The sequence below is a fragment of the Xenopus tropicalis genome, chromosome 6 (genome assembly GCF_000004195.4).
Source record: "Xenopus tropicalis strain Nigerian chromosome 6, UCB_Xtro_10.0, whole genome shotgun sequence".
Lineage (NCBI taxonomy): Eukaryota > Metazoa > Chordata > Amphibia > Anura > Pipidae > Xenopus > Xenopus tropicalis.
The window spans coordinates 20,260,822-20,280,478 of NC_030682.2; the positions used below are offsets into that span (position 1 = coordinate 20,260,822).

A 19,657-nucleotide genomic window follows, 5' to 3' on the forward strand; every position below is an offset into this window, starting at 1 on the left:
TCCAGGTTTGGCTTGTGTTTCATCAATTCCCAGCAGTGTGAAAGATAGGAAACAGTTAGTTTAGACATCTGTATAGCTCTGTGCTTTTACACAGCTTGTACCTTGTATAAAATGTTTCCCATAGACTTCAGTGAACTGGAATCTAGTGGGCAAAAACAATGCCTTCTAGGCTATATTAATCACTTATATTTAAACACCTATCAAAGATGGGGATACAAGGGTTTTTCTCTCTAAGAAGAAAAGGTTTTAGGTCTCTGACTGGTGGGCCCTTTGTGTCCCAGTCCAACACTGTTCACAGTTTTCTATTTCCATAGAATACCATAGTGTATATGTTGAAGCACTGGGTTTAAAGCAGAACCAGGGAAATAACTTTACTGTTAATGTAGCCCAGTGCAGCTTAAGTTTCTATTCAGCATATGTACATATTTATGTAATAGATAAACGGGTATTATTTATCTTCTTTTTTTAATCATTTATCACCACGGTTTATACATGTACCATTCCCTTGTTACATAGTAAAATGCTGTCTGGCCATAGCATTCACAGTTAATGGAATTAAAGATTGTGGTTAGGAATGCCCTTTTCGGCTGTAGGGACAAAGGGTTAAACCGAGCATATAAAGTTATAGATATAGCCAGTACATAAAATATTTCTGTCAATATCTAGTGCTACTGTTTTTTATAAATATTTGTGCAAGCCGCTCCTTTGTGTATCATGGTTATTTAAAGAGTAAATTAGCACATAGTACTAGCCTGCCAGCCACAATCTCAGTTGTAAGCCACTCACTCCAGTGCGTATCTGGAGAGCCTGACAAGACATTCAACAGATATTTTGTAAATGTCAAGCCTTTCTGCAGACAGTATTTGTTTTCAGTAATATTAGCTTTTAATATAGTCCCCAGTATTCAGAGAAGCAGCCAACAGAAAGACAGTCAGAATGTTCACTAAACATTATCTGTTCATTTAGACCCAGGAAGTGCAGAAGGCCATGGATGAAAGAAGATTTGATGATGCTGTAAGGTTACGGGGAAGGTAAGATTTATATGTGGAAAATGTGTGTATATGTACATGTGTATGTATAAAAAATCTAGTGTATATTGGTGCACACCGGGCCTGTCCTATAATGTATTAATTATTTAATAAAAGTTATGTTTGAAATTATTCCCGGTGTGCACATGCACTAGATTTTTTTATTTTTAATACTTAGTTGGTAGCACCTGGGTCCATTGACTACGCTCGGGAGTGCTGGATCTACGTGTATTGCATGTGTATGTATATATATATATATCAATAAATATTCTGTGACCGGCACACCCTTTACAATTGTCATACGTTTATTTAAGACATATTGTTTTAAAAGAATCCGACGTTTCGGTCCGCAATAGGACCTTACTCAAGATCTTGTAGCTCATAACAACCAATAAAATGTTTGTTTTTAAAGGGCAGTGGTTGCTGTGATTTCTAAAAATGGAGCAAACTTTGCATCTGTTATCGTATTAACCCAAAATATTTGCAACTTGCTAATTTATTTCAACTGCAAATTTAATATGTCTTTTTGCATAGCACTGTATTGAGGAAATGATTACATCTTAATTGTAACACTTGCTTTAATAACTGTTTCAGGAGCTTTGAAAATAACCTAAACACTTACAAGCTGCTCTCCCATAAGAAAAATGTAGCAGACCTTCCAAAGGTAAGATGGGCTGTGGGTTGTCTGTTGATATATAAAATAAGATAGTGATATATTTTACCTATATAAGTAATAAGCACCTTAAAATCGATTCTCCTGCAAGCCATTGGGACCCGTGCAGTGAACACAGAGGAAGGCATCAATGTATTGCTTCTTTTTAGAAAAGAGCTAAGAACCCTCTATAGTGCGTAAAAATTTTGAGTTTAAAAATGAATGTGGGTGATGGAATGATTTCATACAATAGAAGTGTAGCCTCCTGAGTTTCCGGTTGGATTGCTGTGTGGCAGGCTAGTGATGCAGAAAAGCAACTGAACTGGATTTTATTAAGCTAAATGTATCCTTCTGATACATTTGCTTATTAAAAAGACATTAACAGGCTGGCTATTTAGCATCGTCAGGGAAACCTAATCACTTGCACTGCTTAGCTTAATCCTAAGTAAATGCAGTTCATTTCATGAACCAGATAATGAATTACTTGGCAGTTTCAGTTTCTGCAACTATTGTGGACTGATTTACCAATATGATATATGCTTGTTTTGTGCATATATACAGTTGCTCCCTAATTATACAAATGCATCTTTATCAGTTATGCAAAAAGAAGTTTGGTATGTGGTGATCCCAGGCACTCCCAACCTCTCTCCAAAATGATCATTCCGGCACTCGCCCTCTAGAATCCTACAGAAAGCAGAACCTGCACCTGTATTTTCTGTACCCCTAGTGGTTTATGCTGTGAAGAATAATGGGGGGCAATGTATAATTCAGAAATCATTTTGTGAGGGAGGCGTTTGCTTTCTGAAATTTCCCCTTTCTAAGCATTTGGTTTGGGCTAGAATAGGTATTACTGTTTCTATGTTTTGTGATGTATTTGTACCCTTTCATTCATGGTGGGTTGTGGGAAAGAATGGAATATTTATTTTAAAAGAGTGTAAAAGGTAAGAAAAAATATATAATAACACACAGACACAAAGGCTGGTTTTCCAAAGTGGCCCCCAAAGTTGGTTCTCGCATCTTAAAAGAAAACTTGGTTGCTTCATTCTTGCTCCCGGAGGAGCCACATTATGGGCAGCTTCCAGCTTTACAAACCTGAAATTTGGTGATAATACCGGAGGTGGGTATTTATTGAACCTGATTGCAATTGACCGTGGAACAGAATCCTGAATCTGATATCACATTTTGTGTGGCAAATGCCATTGAGTCAAAAATAAATTTTCAGGGCACTTTTTAAGATGCCCTCAGTGTATCTGTACATGGACATGATAGAAATTGTTCTTTTGCCGGGGTTATGGGTTATTTCTTGACTTACTAATATAGTAACAATACTGATTTTCTCTTATTTCTGACAGGATAACGCCCCGTGTAGTGTACGTAATCTGTTGCACAGCGCTTAACCGTAGCTACCAGGCATAACCTTACATGCTTTCCTTGTGCATGATGTATACCGTGGCTATATTACCCGGGCTTGTACGCGCGCTTTATACGCATGAACTAAACTTACTTCCATGTGAAACTTGCTGAACCCCAAGCGCAAACCTCCTTAGATCCACATATAAACAAACAGTCCATCTCACGATGGAGTCTTTATTCCACATTAGAAAAGATGATGTGATTGATAATAAAAAAAAAAGTAAGAACCTAGAAGGGATCTGTTGTAATTCCTCCTGCTGCTTGAATCGTTGAGTAGATTGTTCTAGCTTCCTGTAGCCTGCTAATTAAAGGCAAATTAATGCTCCAAAATGAAAAGGTATTTGTAAGAATATTTTGCACACTTTCAATGCTGCTTTAATTAGCTGGATTTTATAAATCATATACCCCATGAATAAAGTGTGGCTGGCTTTTGGCAGCTCTGTATTCATCATGGGCAGCCCTGTCCTGCCCCCTATTTCTCTCCTAACTTGCATGTCATTGGGATGTGCTGCAGAGGAGCCCTGTGCTTACCTTCTGCCCCATGGCAAACAGTAAAGGCAGGGCTGCCTTGCTCCCTTGTGACCCCTGGCACAAGTGCTTATTAAATGAGCAGTGATGGGTACAATTGTGCACCCCTTAGTGTTATAGCACTTGCATCTGGTGTCATTACCAATGAGCCCTATGGACTTCAGATATCAGAAGGACGATGAGACTTTAATTTAGTTGCAAGTGTTACTAAATACTCTTTTATTTAGGAGCAGCAAAGAATTTAGCTACAGTTTATATACCATGATTTTTGGATGTCCAAACCAAATCGAGACAAATTCATTTTTTTTTTTTTGTTTTTGTAATCATTTTTGTAATCTATGGCAGGATTACCCCTGTATATGCACTTAAATATTTGCTATTTACAGTACATTAACAGACAGGAATGAATTTGTCCTTCATGCTGCCCTAGGCCACTAATTAGATTTATAATGCAGACTTGTTCGCGGATGATGGACACAATTATAAGAGGGAATGAGGTTTCCTATACAGTTTCACTTCTTCAGACTAGTGGGGGTTTTTTTTATGTCGGCCTCAGACTCCATTCAGATAACTGATCCTGATGGGCCCATTAGTCAAGCTTACCCCAATGGTCTCCCCCAAATGGCTCTACTCCCAAAACAGGACGTGACAAACAGCGCAGGACAAACCAGGAATCAATATTTAACCACGGACTATTTTATTAAACCTGTTTTAGATCTTTTCAGCGATTGGACACCTGACAGTATTCCTGAAAGTTCTCTTGCATATTATGGACAGTTACTCCTTATACCACTTGATCCAAGAGACTTGTAGGAACAAAGCCTCACCTGTGTTAAAGGTGCTTTGCTGCAGCGACTTTTAGAACACTGGCGCTAGATGCTTATAGTCGCAATGTTTTGCCCCTTACAGGCTACAGCAGCACAGGTGGGGGCAGTGGGTGGAGCCTTGGGCAACTGTTGCTGAATTCTAAATTCTGCTGTTGGGTTTGTCCGGGGTACTGGGAGCAATTGGATCTGACAGATCTGCCTGTGCTCATGAATGACCCATCTGTGCTACTAATGGCTACTCTTCTTTTTGCCTTAGGGTAAATGCTCAATATTGAAATAGTAAATTACAGTGGAAGAATTTTTGTTACGAATATGAGGGGAAATTTTTAACACAAGTGAATCTATTACACTGAGGCGTTACCCATAGCAACAAAACAGACTTGACCAATGAGAGCAAAAGCTAGTTGCTGCCTTCCTTAAAACATGGAAGTGATGTCATGAGGGGGCAAGAAGAAGGAAGTGAGGGGAGAAGCTGCTCTCCTGTATTGTGTATGAAGCGCTGCCATGATCCATTACCCACACAGTTACTAAGCGCTGCTCACATTCAGACACATTAACCTGCTAGCATTGCTTCAACTAATTCTGTGCATTACCCTGCACATTGGATTTGGCCTTTTGTTTCTGGTGTTACAGCACAGGGAGCATGCATTTCTTGCTGATATGATAATATTTGTACAGTATATATTTTCTCATTCACACAGATGGTGGTGGTAATCATTACAGCTCATTGTTAGAGTAAAATGTACCTGTTGGTAAATGATGCACCTAGTTATGGAGATTCAAATTACGGAAAGACCCCTTATCTGGAAAACCCATGGTCCCAAGCATTCTGGATACAGGTCCCATACCTGTAGAGATGAGTGAAGGATAATAATGTTAACCCCCAATGTCACTCACCCTAGAGACCTGGAGATTATCGGATAAAGGATCTTTCTGTAATTTGATCTCCATAGCTTAAAAATCATTTAAATATTGTTTTATTATTACAGAGAAAAGGGAATCATTTAACCATTAAATAAACCCAATAGGGCTGTTCTGCCCCCAATAAGGGGTAATTATATCTTAGTTGGGATCAAGTACAGGTACTGTTTTATTATTACAGAGAAAAGGGAATCATTTAACCATTAAATAAACCCAATAAGGCTGTTCTGCCCCCAATAAGGGGTAATTATATCTTAGTTGGGATCAAGTACAGGTACTGTTTTATTATTACAGAGAAAAGGGAATCATTTAACCATTAAATAAACCCAATAGGGCTGTTCTGCCCCCAATAAGGGGTAATTATATCTTAGTTGGGATCAAGTACAGGTACTGTTTTATTATTACAGAGAAAAGGGAATCATTTAACCATTAAATAAACCCAATAGGGCTGTTCTGCCCCCAATAAGGGGTAATTATATCTAATTTGGGATCAAGTACAGGTACTGTTTTATTATTACAGAGAAAAGGGAATCATTTAACCATTAAATAAACCCAATAGGGCTGTTCTGCCCCCAATAAGGGGTAATTATATCTTAGTTGGGATCAAGTACAGGTACTGTTTTATTATTACAGAGAAAAAGGAATCATTTAACCATTAAATAAACCCAATAGGGCTGTTCTGCCCCCAATAAGGGGTAATTATATCTAATTTGGGATCAAGTACAGGTACTGTTTTATTATTACAGAGTAAAGGGAATCATTTAACCATTAAATAAACCCAATAGGGCTGTTCTGCCCCCAATAAGGGGTAATTATATCTTAGTTGGGATCAAGTACAAGGTACTGTTTTATTATTACAGAGAAAAAGGAATCATTTAACCATTAAATAAACCCAATAGGGCTGTTCAGAGAAAAGGGAATCATTTAACCATTAAATAAACCCAATAGGGCTGTTCTGCCCCCAATAAGGGGTAATTATATCTTAGTTGGGATCAAGTACAGGTACTGTTTTATTATTACAGAGAAAATCATTTTTAAAAATTAAAAAATATTATTTATAACTTAGTTGGGATCTAGTACAAGGTACAGGTGTTGGATTCGTTATCCGGAAACCAGTTATCCAGGAAGTTCCAAATTACGGAAAGGCCATCTCCCATAGACTCCATTATAAGCAAATAATTCTAATTTTTTTTTTTAATTCAATTTTTACTTTTTCTCTGTAATAATAACACAGTACCTTGTACTTGATCCCAACTAAGATATAATTAATCCTTACTGTTTTATTTAATGTTTAAATAATCTTTTAGTAGACTTATGGTGTAGAGATCCAAATTACAGAAAGATCCCTTATCTGAAAAACCCCAGGTCCCGAGCATTCTGGATAATGGGTCCCATACCTGTACTGTTTTATAATTACAAAGAAAAAGGAAATCATTTTAAAAGTTACAATTATTTGCTTATAATGGAGTCTATGGGAGATGGCCTTTCTGTAATTCGGAACTTTCTGGATAACGTGTTTCCGTATAAGGGATCCCATACCTGTAGTAGAAAAGTTAAGCTGAGAGACTTGCTGTAACTGAACTACAGCCCCTGAACTACTAGCTGTGCTTATGTGTATTTTTTGGCTTAATATTATTTATTTGGCTTTTCTTGGATTTTGCCGTATGACTTTGCTTTCATAAACAAAGAGCCCTTGGGCTATGTATTAAAAAAAAAAAATTGCCTTTTACTTTACAGAGTAATTTCACCGTGGCCGTTCTGAATGTGGGGGCACCGGCTGCGGGCATGAACGCTGCAGTCAGATCTGCGGTGAGAGTAGGAATAACAGAAGGCCACAAAATGCTAGCCGTCAATGATGGTTTTGAAGGATTCGCCAAGGGGCAGGTTGGTAACTCTATAATGATGTATTATTATTATTGGTAATATAGTGCAAACTGACAGTATTACTTAAGGGTGTATCTGCTGCAGTCATACAGTACATCCTATGTAATTCAGAGTATTTTCTTTGCATTCACTAATGTTAATAAAGAAATATATTAAAGGGGAAGGATTGCCTTTAAAAATATTATTGTAGAGCTGTATATACATCGTATTTGGGAGAAGCGCCTTCAAAAGCTATTGCAGTTACGGGCTATTGTTGAAAGCTCTGTTACCTGCAGTACCAAGTCTCACCAGCTTGGCAGGGTGGCAGACTTTTTCGATAGAACAGTGCACTTGGCTACAATTTGTGATGCTTTATACTGCAAAAATCTTGGAGCAACGGATCTTACAAAAATGTCACACTTTTAATTGATTTTTTTTTATACTTATTTCTTGCACAGATTAAAGACATAAAATGGGGAGATGTTGGTGGCTGGACTGGTCAAGGTGGATCTCTTCTGGGAACAAAGAGGTATATTTTGGATTATATTACAGATCTACTCCCCAGTTATATTGCCTTTGGTTTTATAAAAAGCTATTTAAAATGCTGCCTGATATCCAAGTGGGAGACAAAATATTTATATACATTTATAGGATCTATTATCCAGAATGCTCGGGACCTGGATATTTCTGTAATTTCGTCTAAAGGTCATTCAAACATTAAATAAACCCAATAAGATTGTTTTGCCCCCAATAAGGGGTAATTATATCTTAGTTAGGATCAAGTACAGGTACTGTTTTATTATTACAGAGAAAAGGGAATCATTTAACCATTAAATAAACCCAATAGGGCTGTTCTGTCCCCAATAAGGGGTAATTATATCTTAGTTGGGATCAAGTACAGGTACTGTTTTATTATTACAGAGAAAAGGGAATCATTTAACCATTAAATAAACCCAATAGGGCTGTTCTGCCCCCAATAAGGGGTAATTATATCTTAGTTGGGATCAAGTACAGGTACTGTTTTATTATTACAGAGAAAAGGGAATCATTTAACCATTAAATAAACCCAATAGGGCTGTTCTGCCCCCTATAAGGGGTAATTATATCTTAGTTAGGATCAAGTACAGGTACTTTTTATTATTACAGCGAAAAAAGAAAACAATTTTAAAGAACTTAATAAATCTGCTTAATATGGACTCTATGGGAGATGGCCTTCCCGTAATTCAGAGTTTTCTGAATAACCAATTTCTGGATAACAGATCCCATAACTATATATATAAGACAACACTGAATCATAGAATACTATTTTAAAAGGATTCCATGCCTGATACATAACAAATGCATTACCTTTTGCCAACATGCCTCTACTCACAGAAAAACCTGAAATTCATCAATTTAAAATGTTCATTTCTAAACCAGCCTGAGAAGTCTAACCAGTTTGGGAAGAATCTTTACAGTTAGACTCCTATTTGCACCTGTGTTCCTCTCTGAAGCAGCTAAATTATTTACTGTATGAAAATGCCATCTACCAGACAAGGTGCAAAAAAAGCGCAAAAAAAGAAAAAGAATATTGGTTATAAGTCAGTACTTTCCCAAAAAGATTCACAAGATAATGCACATTTAGATACTGTAATGTTTTAGTGTTGCTAATATTTTGTCTCACCTCTGCCCCCATTTAATGTAAGTATGTATATATAGTGAGTAATAACAAACACTCCTGTTGTCAGAATGCTTGTATATTACCTGTAGGTCACCTCTAATGCCTTTAGTAACCATTAAACATATCACTGTTATATTCATGCTTCAGGACCCTTCCTGCTAAATACTTTGACAAAATTGCAGAGCAAATCCGAACGCATAAAATTAACGCTCTCCTTGTCATTGGTGGATTTGAGGTATGTGCCTGTTTATGGAATATTTTCTTCTTTCTTTCCTATACACAACAGTAGAATGGGAGCAAACACTTGCCCCCCGATCCATCCGTGGTTTAACCTTATGTCAATAAAACTATTTAATTGTAAAATATACTTGTAGATGAGTTACAATCTAAAAAGAATGTACTCTTGTTAAACATTTGTCTTGAATGTGAACGTTTCAGAGATGTTTGACAGTCCCTCCATCCAACCTTTTCCTTCATTTATCCCTCCCTCCATGTTGCTCTTGTATCAGTAGCTACAATTACTAGTTATGAATTATAGTGTAGTATAGTATAGTATAGGACCCGTTATCCAGAATGCACGGGACCAAGGGTATTCCGGATAAGGTGTCTTTCCGTAATTTGGATCTCCATACCTTAAGTCTATAAAAAAATCAATAAAACATTAATTAAACTCAATAAGATTATTTTGCATCCAGTAAGGATTAATTATATCTTAGTTGGGATCAAGTACAGGTACTGTTTTATTATTACAGAGAAAAGGGAATAATTTAACCATTAAATAAACCCAATAGGGCTGTTCTGCCCCCAATAAGGGGTAATTATATCTTAGTTGGGATCAAGTACAGGTACTGTTTTATTATTACAGAGAAAAGGGAATCATTTAACCATTAAATAAACCCAATAGGGCTGTTCTGCCCCCAATAAGAGGTAATTATATCTTAGTTGGGATCAAGTACAGGCACTGTTTTATTTTTACAGAGAAAAAGGAAATACATTTTAAAAACCTGAATTACTTGATTAAAATGGAGTCTATGGGAGACAGGCTTTCCGTAATTCGGAGCTTTCTGGATATCAGGTTTCCGGATAAGGGATCCCATACCTGTATAAGGAAATGACTAATTATAAGTTGCATTATATGCGATACTACCATAACTCTTCTCTTGTTACTGCAAAAAATGTTTGAGCGTAAAATTTCTCAACCACAATTCTCAAGTACCTTTAAAAGAGCAGGTCTTAAAGGGAAGGGGTTGTTTATCTTTAAATTAATTTTTAGTATAACGTAGGCATTGATATTCTAAGCCAATTTAAAATTGTTTTTTATGTGGATTTTCAGTTATTTAGCTTTTGTTCAGCAGTTTGGAATTTCAGCAGCTATCTGGTTGCTAGGGTCTTGTTTACCTTAGCAACCAGGCAGTGATTTGAATGAGAGAACAGGCGAGGGACTGAATAAAAAGATAACACTAATAATAAAGATGTAAATGCACAGAGCAATAGTTCTTTGGCTGCCGGGGTCGGTGACCCCTGTTTGATAGTTGGAAAGATGTAGAAGAAAAATTATTCACATCTAAAAACTCTAGTATAAGCCGAGAGTGCCTTTTTGAGCACATTATGAGTGCTGAAAAACTCGGCTTATACTCGAGTATATACGGTAGATTATGCAGAAATTGTATCTCAATTGTCCAACGCAAGCAAGATATACTTAAAGGAAAACTATACCCCAGAATGAATACTTAACCAACGGATAGTTTATATTATGTTAACAGACCTATTAAAATATATATCAGTAAATATTGCCCTTTTACATCCTTTCCCTTGAGCCGCCATTTAGTGATGGGCTGCGTGCTCCCTCAGAGATCAGCTGACAGGAAGTAATGCAGCTCTAACTGTAACAGGAAGTAGTGTGGGAGCAAAAGGTTCATTTTTGGTACCTGTGAATTGAGTTTAGAAAGTGCCGATCATGTTGTCTGTTTAGTTACATGCCATTCCAAGTTTGTATGCTATACTGTCTGTTATGTTACATAATATGTCTTTTGTCTCTTACAGTCTTTGTCAATGATGTGTGTAGTGGTTCCTAAGCTAGTTTATCTGTGTGCTGTGGTAGCATTGGCTGTCCCCATGGCTTCCATAGAGACCCTACTATTTTTTCATTTTGCAACGAATTGTTGTCTTCTTTTTTTCCTTCCCACACTGTGCCTGTCCATCGCAGGCCTACTTGGGACTGATGGAAATGGTTGAGGGCCGAGGGAAGTATGATGAGTTCTGTATCCCTATGGTCATGGTTCCCGCTACTGTCTCCAACAATGTGCCCGGCTCAGATTTCAGCATTGGTGCAGATACAGCTCTGAACACTATAACCGATGTAAGTCCAATCAGATAAGTTCGAGTGCACTTACTAACCTACAGATCTTCTACAGTCTTCATACGGCAACTGCTGCTTTGTTTAACGGGACAAAGGCATCGATAAATGGCCAATCAAAAACAAAAAAACCAATGTTAATCTGACCAATTAAAACAAGGCAGATATTTTATCTCATGAAAATTATGCAAAACTATTACAATACAAGGTTTGAAAATATATACAGGTATAGGGCCCATTATCCAGAATGCTTGGACCAAGGGTATTCCGGATAAGGGGTCTTTCCGTAATTTGGATCTGCATACCAAAAAAATTTATAAAACATTAATTAAACCCAATAGGATTGTTTTGGCTCCAACAAGGATTAATTATATCTTAGTTGGGATCAAGTACAAGGTACTATTTTATTATTAAAATTCTGAATTATTTGATTAAAATGGAGTCTTTAGAAGATGGGCTTTCCATAATTCGGAGCTTTCTGGATAACAGGTTTCCGAATAAGGGATCCCATACCTGTAAAATGTTCCTTTGATTCAGTCAAACTGTAATCAATCATATTTTACTTAAATTTGATCTCCTCTGCCTTGTAAAATCCTTATGATATCATTGAATTTTTTAATATTATTGTATTAATTTGATCTCCTCTGCCTTGTAAAATCCTTATGATATCATTGAATTTTTTAATATTATTGTAAAACAAAATGGCCACTGCCCTTCCCAGTTAGGCAGAAGTATTTGTCCTGGTAAATGAAATAAGCAGTTGTGTAGCGTAAGTATTGCATGCTGCATGCTGCTTTTCTAACTTTTCAGCATTTCTGCTTACTCGCTGCTTGCTCATAGGCGCTCACTGCATCTAGATAAATAGCACTTACATTTAGCAGACCGTAGACATTAGAATGCTGCCTAGATTTGTAGGCTTTTGCTAGTTTTTAGTATTTTTTTTTTGGTTGCTGTGCATCACGTCAAAGCTTTAAAGGCTGCCGAGTTTGTATGGACATTTTTATATTTTTCGAGCGGCTACCGAGGAAGATGCCATTTCAGGTATTGGAGGGGATGCTTTGTCTAATGGAACTAATGGTTCCTTTAAATGTAAATATGAAAAATGCGTTTCCACTGATTTCCTAAGATCAGAGATACCAGTTGCTGGGATAAGTCCTTATTGGGGAACCATTGAATCCAGGATTTGGTTTGGGATTCAGAATTTTGATTCGGAAGAATAGAAGTGTTCAGCCAAACCGAATCAAAGCAAAATAGGGTTTAGTATTTCACTAAATCTTTTGTAGGGGGTTCAGTATTTATCCAAATGAATAAGTGATGGATTTATTGCATGCCTAGTCCATTGGGCATAGGTGCAGGAGACATAGCTCCCACAAGAGAATATTTCAGCATTGCTTTATCACTAATTCATATATGTATTAAGGCAGAGTTTGCTGAAGTGTAGTAATCCATAGCACCCAATGAAATGTCTGCTTTTAAACAGGTGACCAGTAAATGCTTCCTCGTTGGTTGCTATAGGTTATATACACCTGCAAAGCCTGTGGGATACAGATTACATCTCATGTTAACACTGTCATGTCTTCTTGTTACTAAATGAACAAGGGCCATACAGTTGGTAAAACTAACACAATAAACCACTTGCATCGAAAGACAATTAATATACATACACATTTTGTCTTCTTAAAACCAAACGTAGATTAAACTTATCCAGTTTTAACCCTTCTACTTCTCTTTAGTTGATGCTTTTTCTTTCTTTTCTTTTTTGTATGGGTGGCACTAACTAGAGCCAATAATTATAGTATTTTTACTAAAAAATTATATATTCAAGTAGACCCATCCTACCTAAATGTAGCTGATATTCTGTCTCTATTCATTGGCTGAGGGAATATTGTATCAAACTAGATCTTCTTAGCCAATGGGTGTTGAGAGACATGGAGTAAAAATGGTCCTCACTCATTTGGATTACTAAGAGATTTGAAGGTGACAGTTTGCACCCCATAGCAGTACCATCGGGGCACCCTGGGATTGTAAATGTAGCTAGTTTTCACTGCTCATTGAAGTATTAGTGATTTGTAAGTGGGGAGGCATTATCCTTTTTAAATATGGTCCCCGTCACTCTATTGAGCTATGAGAGTTTGTTTGTACTGGGGTCAGTTTAGCTCTTTTGGATGAAAGGTCTCATTCATGAACAAGCCCTATCATTTTGTAACGGCCATGTTTACTTCAGTCTGTTTGTGCACTAGAAGGCCCAATGTTCCCCATTGGTTAAGTATTTTGTTATGATTTACCTATGGAAAGCAGAAATTAATGCAATTTGGGCATCAAAGTAGTGGACCAGATTGGACTGAACCAACCATTCAGCCTTCAAGCCAAAAATAAGACTACATGGGGCCCCTCGAAACAAACCCCGACCGGATAGAGATTACGGTGAGGATTGATTTTGGCAAAGCAAATCAATCAAATTGGCAACCAATGAAAGCCTTGGTAAATGCACCCAAATACTTTGAAATATAATTTTATATAGTAGTTATTACAGATTTCTAACTATGTCACTTTATGGACCTGCCATGATGCTTGCTCATATTGCTCACATTGTGGCATTTCTGTAGAACTGTAACCCTTATAGTCACATTTTGGTGCAGTTGCCATTTTTATCTGTAAATATTAAGCTTTACCCTCTATGCCCTGTTAAAGGGACATTAAATAGAAGAAAACGCTAAACAAAAAGGTTATAGCCTGGATTCTTTTATGTAATAAGCAGTCCTAAATTTAGCTTCCGCTATAGTAATCCATACCCACCAATTAGATGTGTGCAGAAGACCCTTGCATTCTACCTGCTAATTGGTTGCTGTGTGTTCCTAGAAACAGAACCAGCCTTGCCCCAGTAATTACCTACAGTATTGTCTCTGGCGTGTAGAATCCAATTATACCACCTTCAGATCTCCCGGCTACTCATTATATATGCCCGATACCTGGAAGACCTCCGATTGGATACCCTTGGTTTTAAAGACCAACCAAAAAAACCCCCAAAACTTCACAAGTTTAAAGCGCTTATATTAGCCATAGAACTGCTGTACATGCCCAGACGTCCTGTAGCCCTATAACTCAAGTGCAGCTTTAGGGCAGAGCCTACTTCTTATTATTTGTTGCCCATTATTCATCCATGCCTTCTATTCCCCATACATTTTGAAAATTTTATCATAACTGGAGCAGTTTTGTACGTTCTTTTACCCACTAGTATACAATACTAATATCAAAGTAATATAACAAAAAATGATATTTAGTGGCTTTTGACTGCAAACCTGCTTCTTTCTATTCTAATGCCGCTTTTCCCACCTGCTAGTACCCTGTACTTACCCCACTGTGCTCTTTGACTCTGCTTTCCTTGCACGCCTGCTCTCTCCATGCATTGGGACTCTTCCAAACACGCTTCAGAAATGAAATGCGCCAATGCAATGCAAGCCAGTGCACTTTTTATTTTGCTTATTATTTTTTGCCAACACGGGCACGGAATTTCTGCCCATAGTCAGCTAAACATCATTTGATGCTGTATTTTATCGAGCCATGACTGCACTTCGCATTAAGGCACCGACAGCCCTGGCACAGAAAATAAATCTTTATTGCCCCAATTTGTGCCTGTGGGAAGCTAAGCCTCCCATCACACAGAAGGAGCCACTAGCACCGTACTTGAGTGCACATTACTGATGATGTTTATGCTGCTGCTTCAGGCATTTGAAAGTATGGTGCAGCTGGCCGAGGCACGTGGCATATATGAGGAATATTGCATCCCTATGTGTGTTTTGCCAGCTACCATTAGCAACAATGTACCAGGCACTGATTTAAGTCTTGGCGCTGACACTGCTCTCAATGCTATTATGGAGGTAAGACAAAGACTTAACTGATTCTGTGGTTAATGACTATTGCAAATTGTCATTGCACCTATGAACACATCTCCTGGAACTATGGCACACACACAATAATACCTTCTGATGCTGTCATTGGCTGATCACTTTTTAAAGCTTGTCCAAATGGATTTTATTCAGGCAAAGGGATAATGTAGGGGTTATGTCATATAGGAGCAGTTAGAGTTGGGGCCACGATCCATTTTTCATTTTCGACTATTAACATTTGGAATGTTTTCTCTTATTATCAGCCAGACCTATAGGCAGTAGTGTTTTGGGGGCTAATTCTATATTCTGATCGTTATGGAAGACCTTTAGAGCAGTCAGTTTGCAATGCAGTAGGTCACAGCTGTTCACCCAACAGTATTTTTTAATGACCCCCTATTGGCAAGTGTAAAAGATATAATTGGGCACCGTAACACAGCAGTGGTCTCACATTCATCTCAGTTGGGCAAAAAGAAGTGGCAGTGGCCACATTTCCCTGTCTCATTGGGCAGAAGGAAAATGGCAGCAGTCACACCACCATTCCAGTTCCCACTGAGAGGCCTCAATGGGCAGAAGAAACATGGCAGGGGTCACACCACCATTCCAATTCCCACTGAGAGGCCTCATTGGGCAGAAGGAACATGGCAGGGGTCACACCACCATTCCAATTCCCACTGAGAGGCCTCATTGGGCAGAAGGAACATGACATGGGTCACACCACCATTCCAATTCCCACTGAGAGGCCTCATTGGGCAGAAGGAACATGGCAGGGGTCACACCACCATTCCAATTCCCACTGAGAGGCCTCATTGGGCAGAAGGAACATGGCAGGGGTCACACCACCATTCCAATTTCCACTGAGAGGCGTCATTGGGCAGAAGGAACATGGCAGGGGTCACACCACCATTCCAATTCCCACTGAGAGGCCTCATTGGGCAGAAGGAAAATGGCAGGGGTCACACCACAATTCCAGTTCCCACTGAGAGGCCTCATTGGGCAGAAGGAACATGGCAGGGGTCACACCACCATTCCAATTCCCACTCAGAGACCACATTGGGCAGAAGGAACTTGGCAGGGGTCACACCACCATTCCAATTCCCACTGAGAGGCCTCATTTGGCAGAAGGAAAATGGCAGGGGTCACACCACCATTCCAATTCCCACTGAGAGGCCTCATTTGGCAGAAGGAAAATGGCAGGGGTCACACCACCATTCCAATTCCCACTCAGAGACCACATTGGGCAGAAGGAACTTGGCAGGGGTCACACCACCATTCCAATTCCCACTGAGAGGCCTCATTTGGCAGAAGGAAAATGGCAGGGGTCACACCACCATTCCAATTCCCACTGAGAGGCCTCATTGGGCAGAAGGAAAATGGCAGGGGTCACACCACCATTCCAGTTCCCACTGAGAGGCCTCATTTGGCAGAAGGAACATGGCAGGGGTCACACCACCATTCCAATTCCCACTGAGAGGCCTCATTGGGCAGAAGGAACATGGCAGGGGTCACACCACCATTCCAATTCCCACTGAGAGGCCTCATTGGGCAGAAGGAACATGGCAGGGGTCACGCAACCATTACAGTTCCCACTGAGAGGCGTCATTGGACAGAAGGAACATGGCAGGGGTCACACCACCATTCCATTCCCACTGGGAGGCTGACATGCAGCCTGGGGCTAATAACAAACACGTTGATTGGACCATGGGTTTAAGACTGAGAGTTCAGCCAACTCCCATGCTGTTGGGGGGTTGAGAACATCTGTAGGGCCTTTAATTTACCATCAGTGCAATACAACCCTATCATACATTTTTCAAGTGTCATTAGACAAGGCTTTTGGCAGTCTTTACCATATGCTCCACCTAGTGGTAGAACTAGAGAACATATTAATGAACCCTAACAGGCTTATTTATCAGTTTTCGAGTTTGTTTTCCTAAATCAAAAAAACTCACATATTGAATTTTCTCTTATTTATTCATTTGCTAAACTCATTCGAATAAAAAAAACTTGAATACCTTGATTTTTTGGGTTTCAAAACTTGAAAATATATTTGCCTAGGACAAGTCCCATTGAATTCTATAGAAACTCGCAATCTTTTAGATGGTAAAGTTTTACATTTATGTTTTCGGGTTTTTTTTTCACTTAAGAAATACCAGATATTCGAGTTTTTGAACTATAATTCATATTTTTTTAGCCCCAAAAAATTGTGAAAAAAAAATCAAACTCAAATGTTGATAAATCACCCCCGAATGTTTAGAGCTTTTGGTTTGGGTTAGGAACAAATACATGCAAAATAAAGGTGGAAATTATTTGTACTTTTACAGGATGTAGATATTTTTATTGTTACTGGTATTTTAATGGGAGGATTATTACAAGGCTGCCAGATATTGCTCTTCTTTATTAACGGTCTCTTAACGGGTTGTAGAAGAATGTATTATATCCGTATCCTCGGGCAGACGACATACAGTTTATTGATTTGGCAGAATAGTTGTACTATTAAACATGGAGATACCCATGTGTGCCATCTCTTAATAGCTACCGTAGAATAAAGGTGGCCATACATGTAAAGGGTCACTCATTTGGCTAGGTTGCCAGACAAGCACCAATATGGCCACCTTACATGGGCTTTATTGGACTGATCCAGTTGTTTGACCCTTCCTCCCCACCATGCTTTATACATAAGCTTTGGTTATACTCATGCATGTAACAAAACACATACACATTTAGTTAATGGAGTATGTTCTGGGTTGCAAACCAGTTGCCCCATCTCTGCCTCTGAAAAAAGGAGTTAATTGTGCCCCATTTCCACTAGACGTGTGATCGCATCAAACAGTCAGCGAGTGGAACCAAACGGCGGGTCTTCATCATTGAAACCATGGGTGGCTACTGCGGCTACTTGGCTAACATGGGCGGCCTCGCGGCCGGTGCAGATGCGGCGTACATCTTTGAAGAATCCTTTGATATTCGGGAGCTCCAGGTAATTGCTTACACTTTATATTCTCCCATGAAGCCCAGTGTAGGTGTATGTATATGATTGATTTCATATTGATATGTCCCATGTTATTATATAGGTATTGATTGTGGGACGGGGAGAGAAGGGGCTGTTTCCTGCAGCTCACAGTGTGGGACGGATGGTATATTGGCTTTCCCTATCACTGTGCTTTATTTCATTCTTAGGCAAATGTGGAACATTTAACAGAGAAGATGAAAACAAGCATCCAAAGAGGTCTGGTACTGAGGTAGGTGGGGGCGCTGTGTGAGCTGTACCTGGGATAATATCTGTGTGGCCCCTCAGCCTTGCTCTGCACTCAGACAGTGCCAATGTAGCTGTATGTACCAAACTAAACATATTTACTGCTGAACTTGTCATCGTACCTTCTAAATCAACCGTGGGGAAGGGGCTGTTCACCTTTAATTTAACTTGTAACTATGTTACAGAATGGCCAATTCTAAGCAACTTTTCAATTAGTCTTCACTTTTTATTTTTGATTATTTATTTGCCTTCATCTTTTGATTCTTTGCAGCTTTCAAATGAGGGTCACTGACCCCGGCAGCCAAAAATCTATTGCTCTTTGATGCTACAAATTTATTGTTATTATTAAAGGAGAAGGAAAGGCTAGTAAAGAGTTAATCTCAAGCTGCAGGCATCCCTTCAGTTCTCTCAATAGTGCCCTTAAGTCTCCCCATACTTCACCTGTTCAGAAGATCAGAAGCCAAACAGAGAAAAAAAAAACGCTGAGCAGGGTAGAGAAGATTCCCATAATGCATCGCTCCTTCCCAGACTTGGCGACTTGTTACTGTGCACATGTCCCTCTTCTGCACAAGCAGGCGCGCTCCCCCTTCCAACAGAACCGGCAATCGTCCGGTTGCTATGGCAACGCGCTATATAAATAGCGCATGCAGTGGGGAGCCGGACCATTCACAGAGGAAGCAGCCTGGAGAGCAGAGCGGAGCGGGGAGCGAGGGGCTTGGAGCGGGGGGAGTCTGGGATGTTTCTGCACTGGTGTGTGTGCCGGGAGAACAGGAATGGGGTGGGTTGGTTGGTGTGCGATCGCTTGTGCTTTTGTGCCGGGATTGGAGAGCGGAGTGGAGGGGGGGAGCGGGGGCATGTTTCTGCACTGGTGTGTGCCGGCAGGTGTGGGGAGCAGACGGGGGGTGCGATAGTTTGTGCTTTTGTGTGGGGATTGGAGAGTGGAGCGGGAGGGGGGGCGGGTGCATGTTTCTGCACTGGTGTGTGCCGGCAGGTGTGGGGAGCAGACGGGGGGTGCGATAGTTTGTGCTTTTGTGTGGGGATTGGAGAGTGGAGCGGGAGGGGGGGCGGGTGCATGTTTCTGCACTGGTGTGTGCTGGCAGGTGTGGGGAGCAGACGGGGGGTGCGATAGTTTGTGCTTTTGTGTGGGGATTGGAGAGTGGAGCGGGAGGGGGGGCGGGTGCATGTTTCTGCACTGGTGTGTGCTGGCAGGTGTGGGGAGCAGACGGGGGGTGCGATAGTTTGTGCTTTTGTGTGGGGATTGGAGAGTGGAGCGGG

General features: G+C 39.7%; 1 protein-coding gene across 8 annotated transcripts in view; it reads left to right on the forward strand.

Annotated features, from left to right (window-relative positions):
- Window positions 1-19,657, forward strand: part of pfkp (phosphofructokinase, platelet) — a 47,902-nt gene that overhangs the window by 21,179 nt on the left and 7,066 nt on the right. For 5 of the 8 annotated variants that reach the window (XM_012964440.2, XM_012964443.2, XM_012964444.2 and 2 more), the window contains 8 exon segments: window positions 967-1,031; window positions 1,623-1,692; window positions 7,107-7,253; window positions 7,691-7,761; window positions 9,040-9,127; window positions 11,099-11,251; window positions 17,942-18,106; window positions 18,307-18,368. In XM_012964440.2, coding sequence (XP_012819894.1) covers window positions 967-1,031; window positions 1,623-1,692; window positions 7,107-7,253; window positions 7,691-7,761; window positions 9,040-9,127; window positions 11,099-11,251; window positions 17,942-18,106; window positions 18,307-18,368 — 821 coding nt within the window. 8 annotated transcript variants of the gene reach the window in all.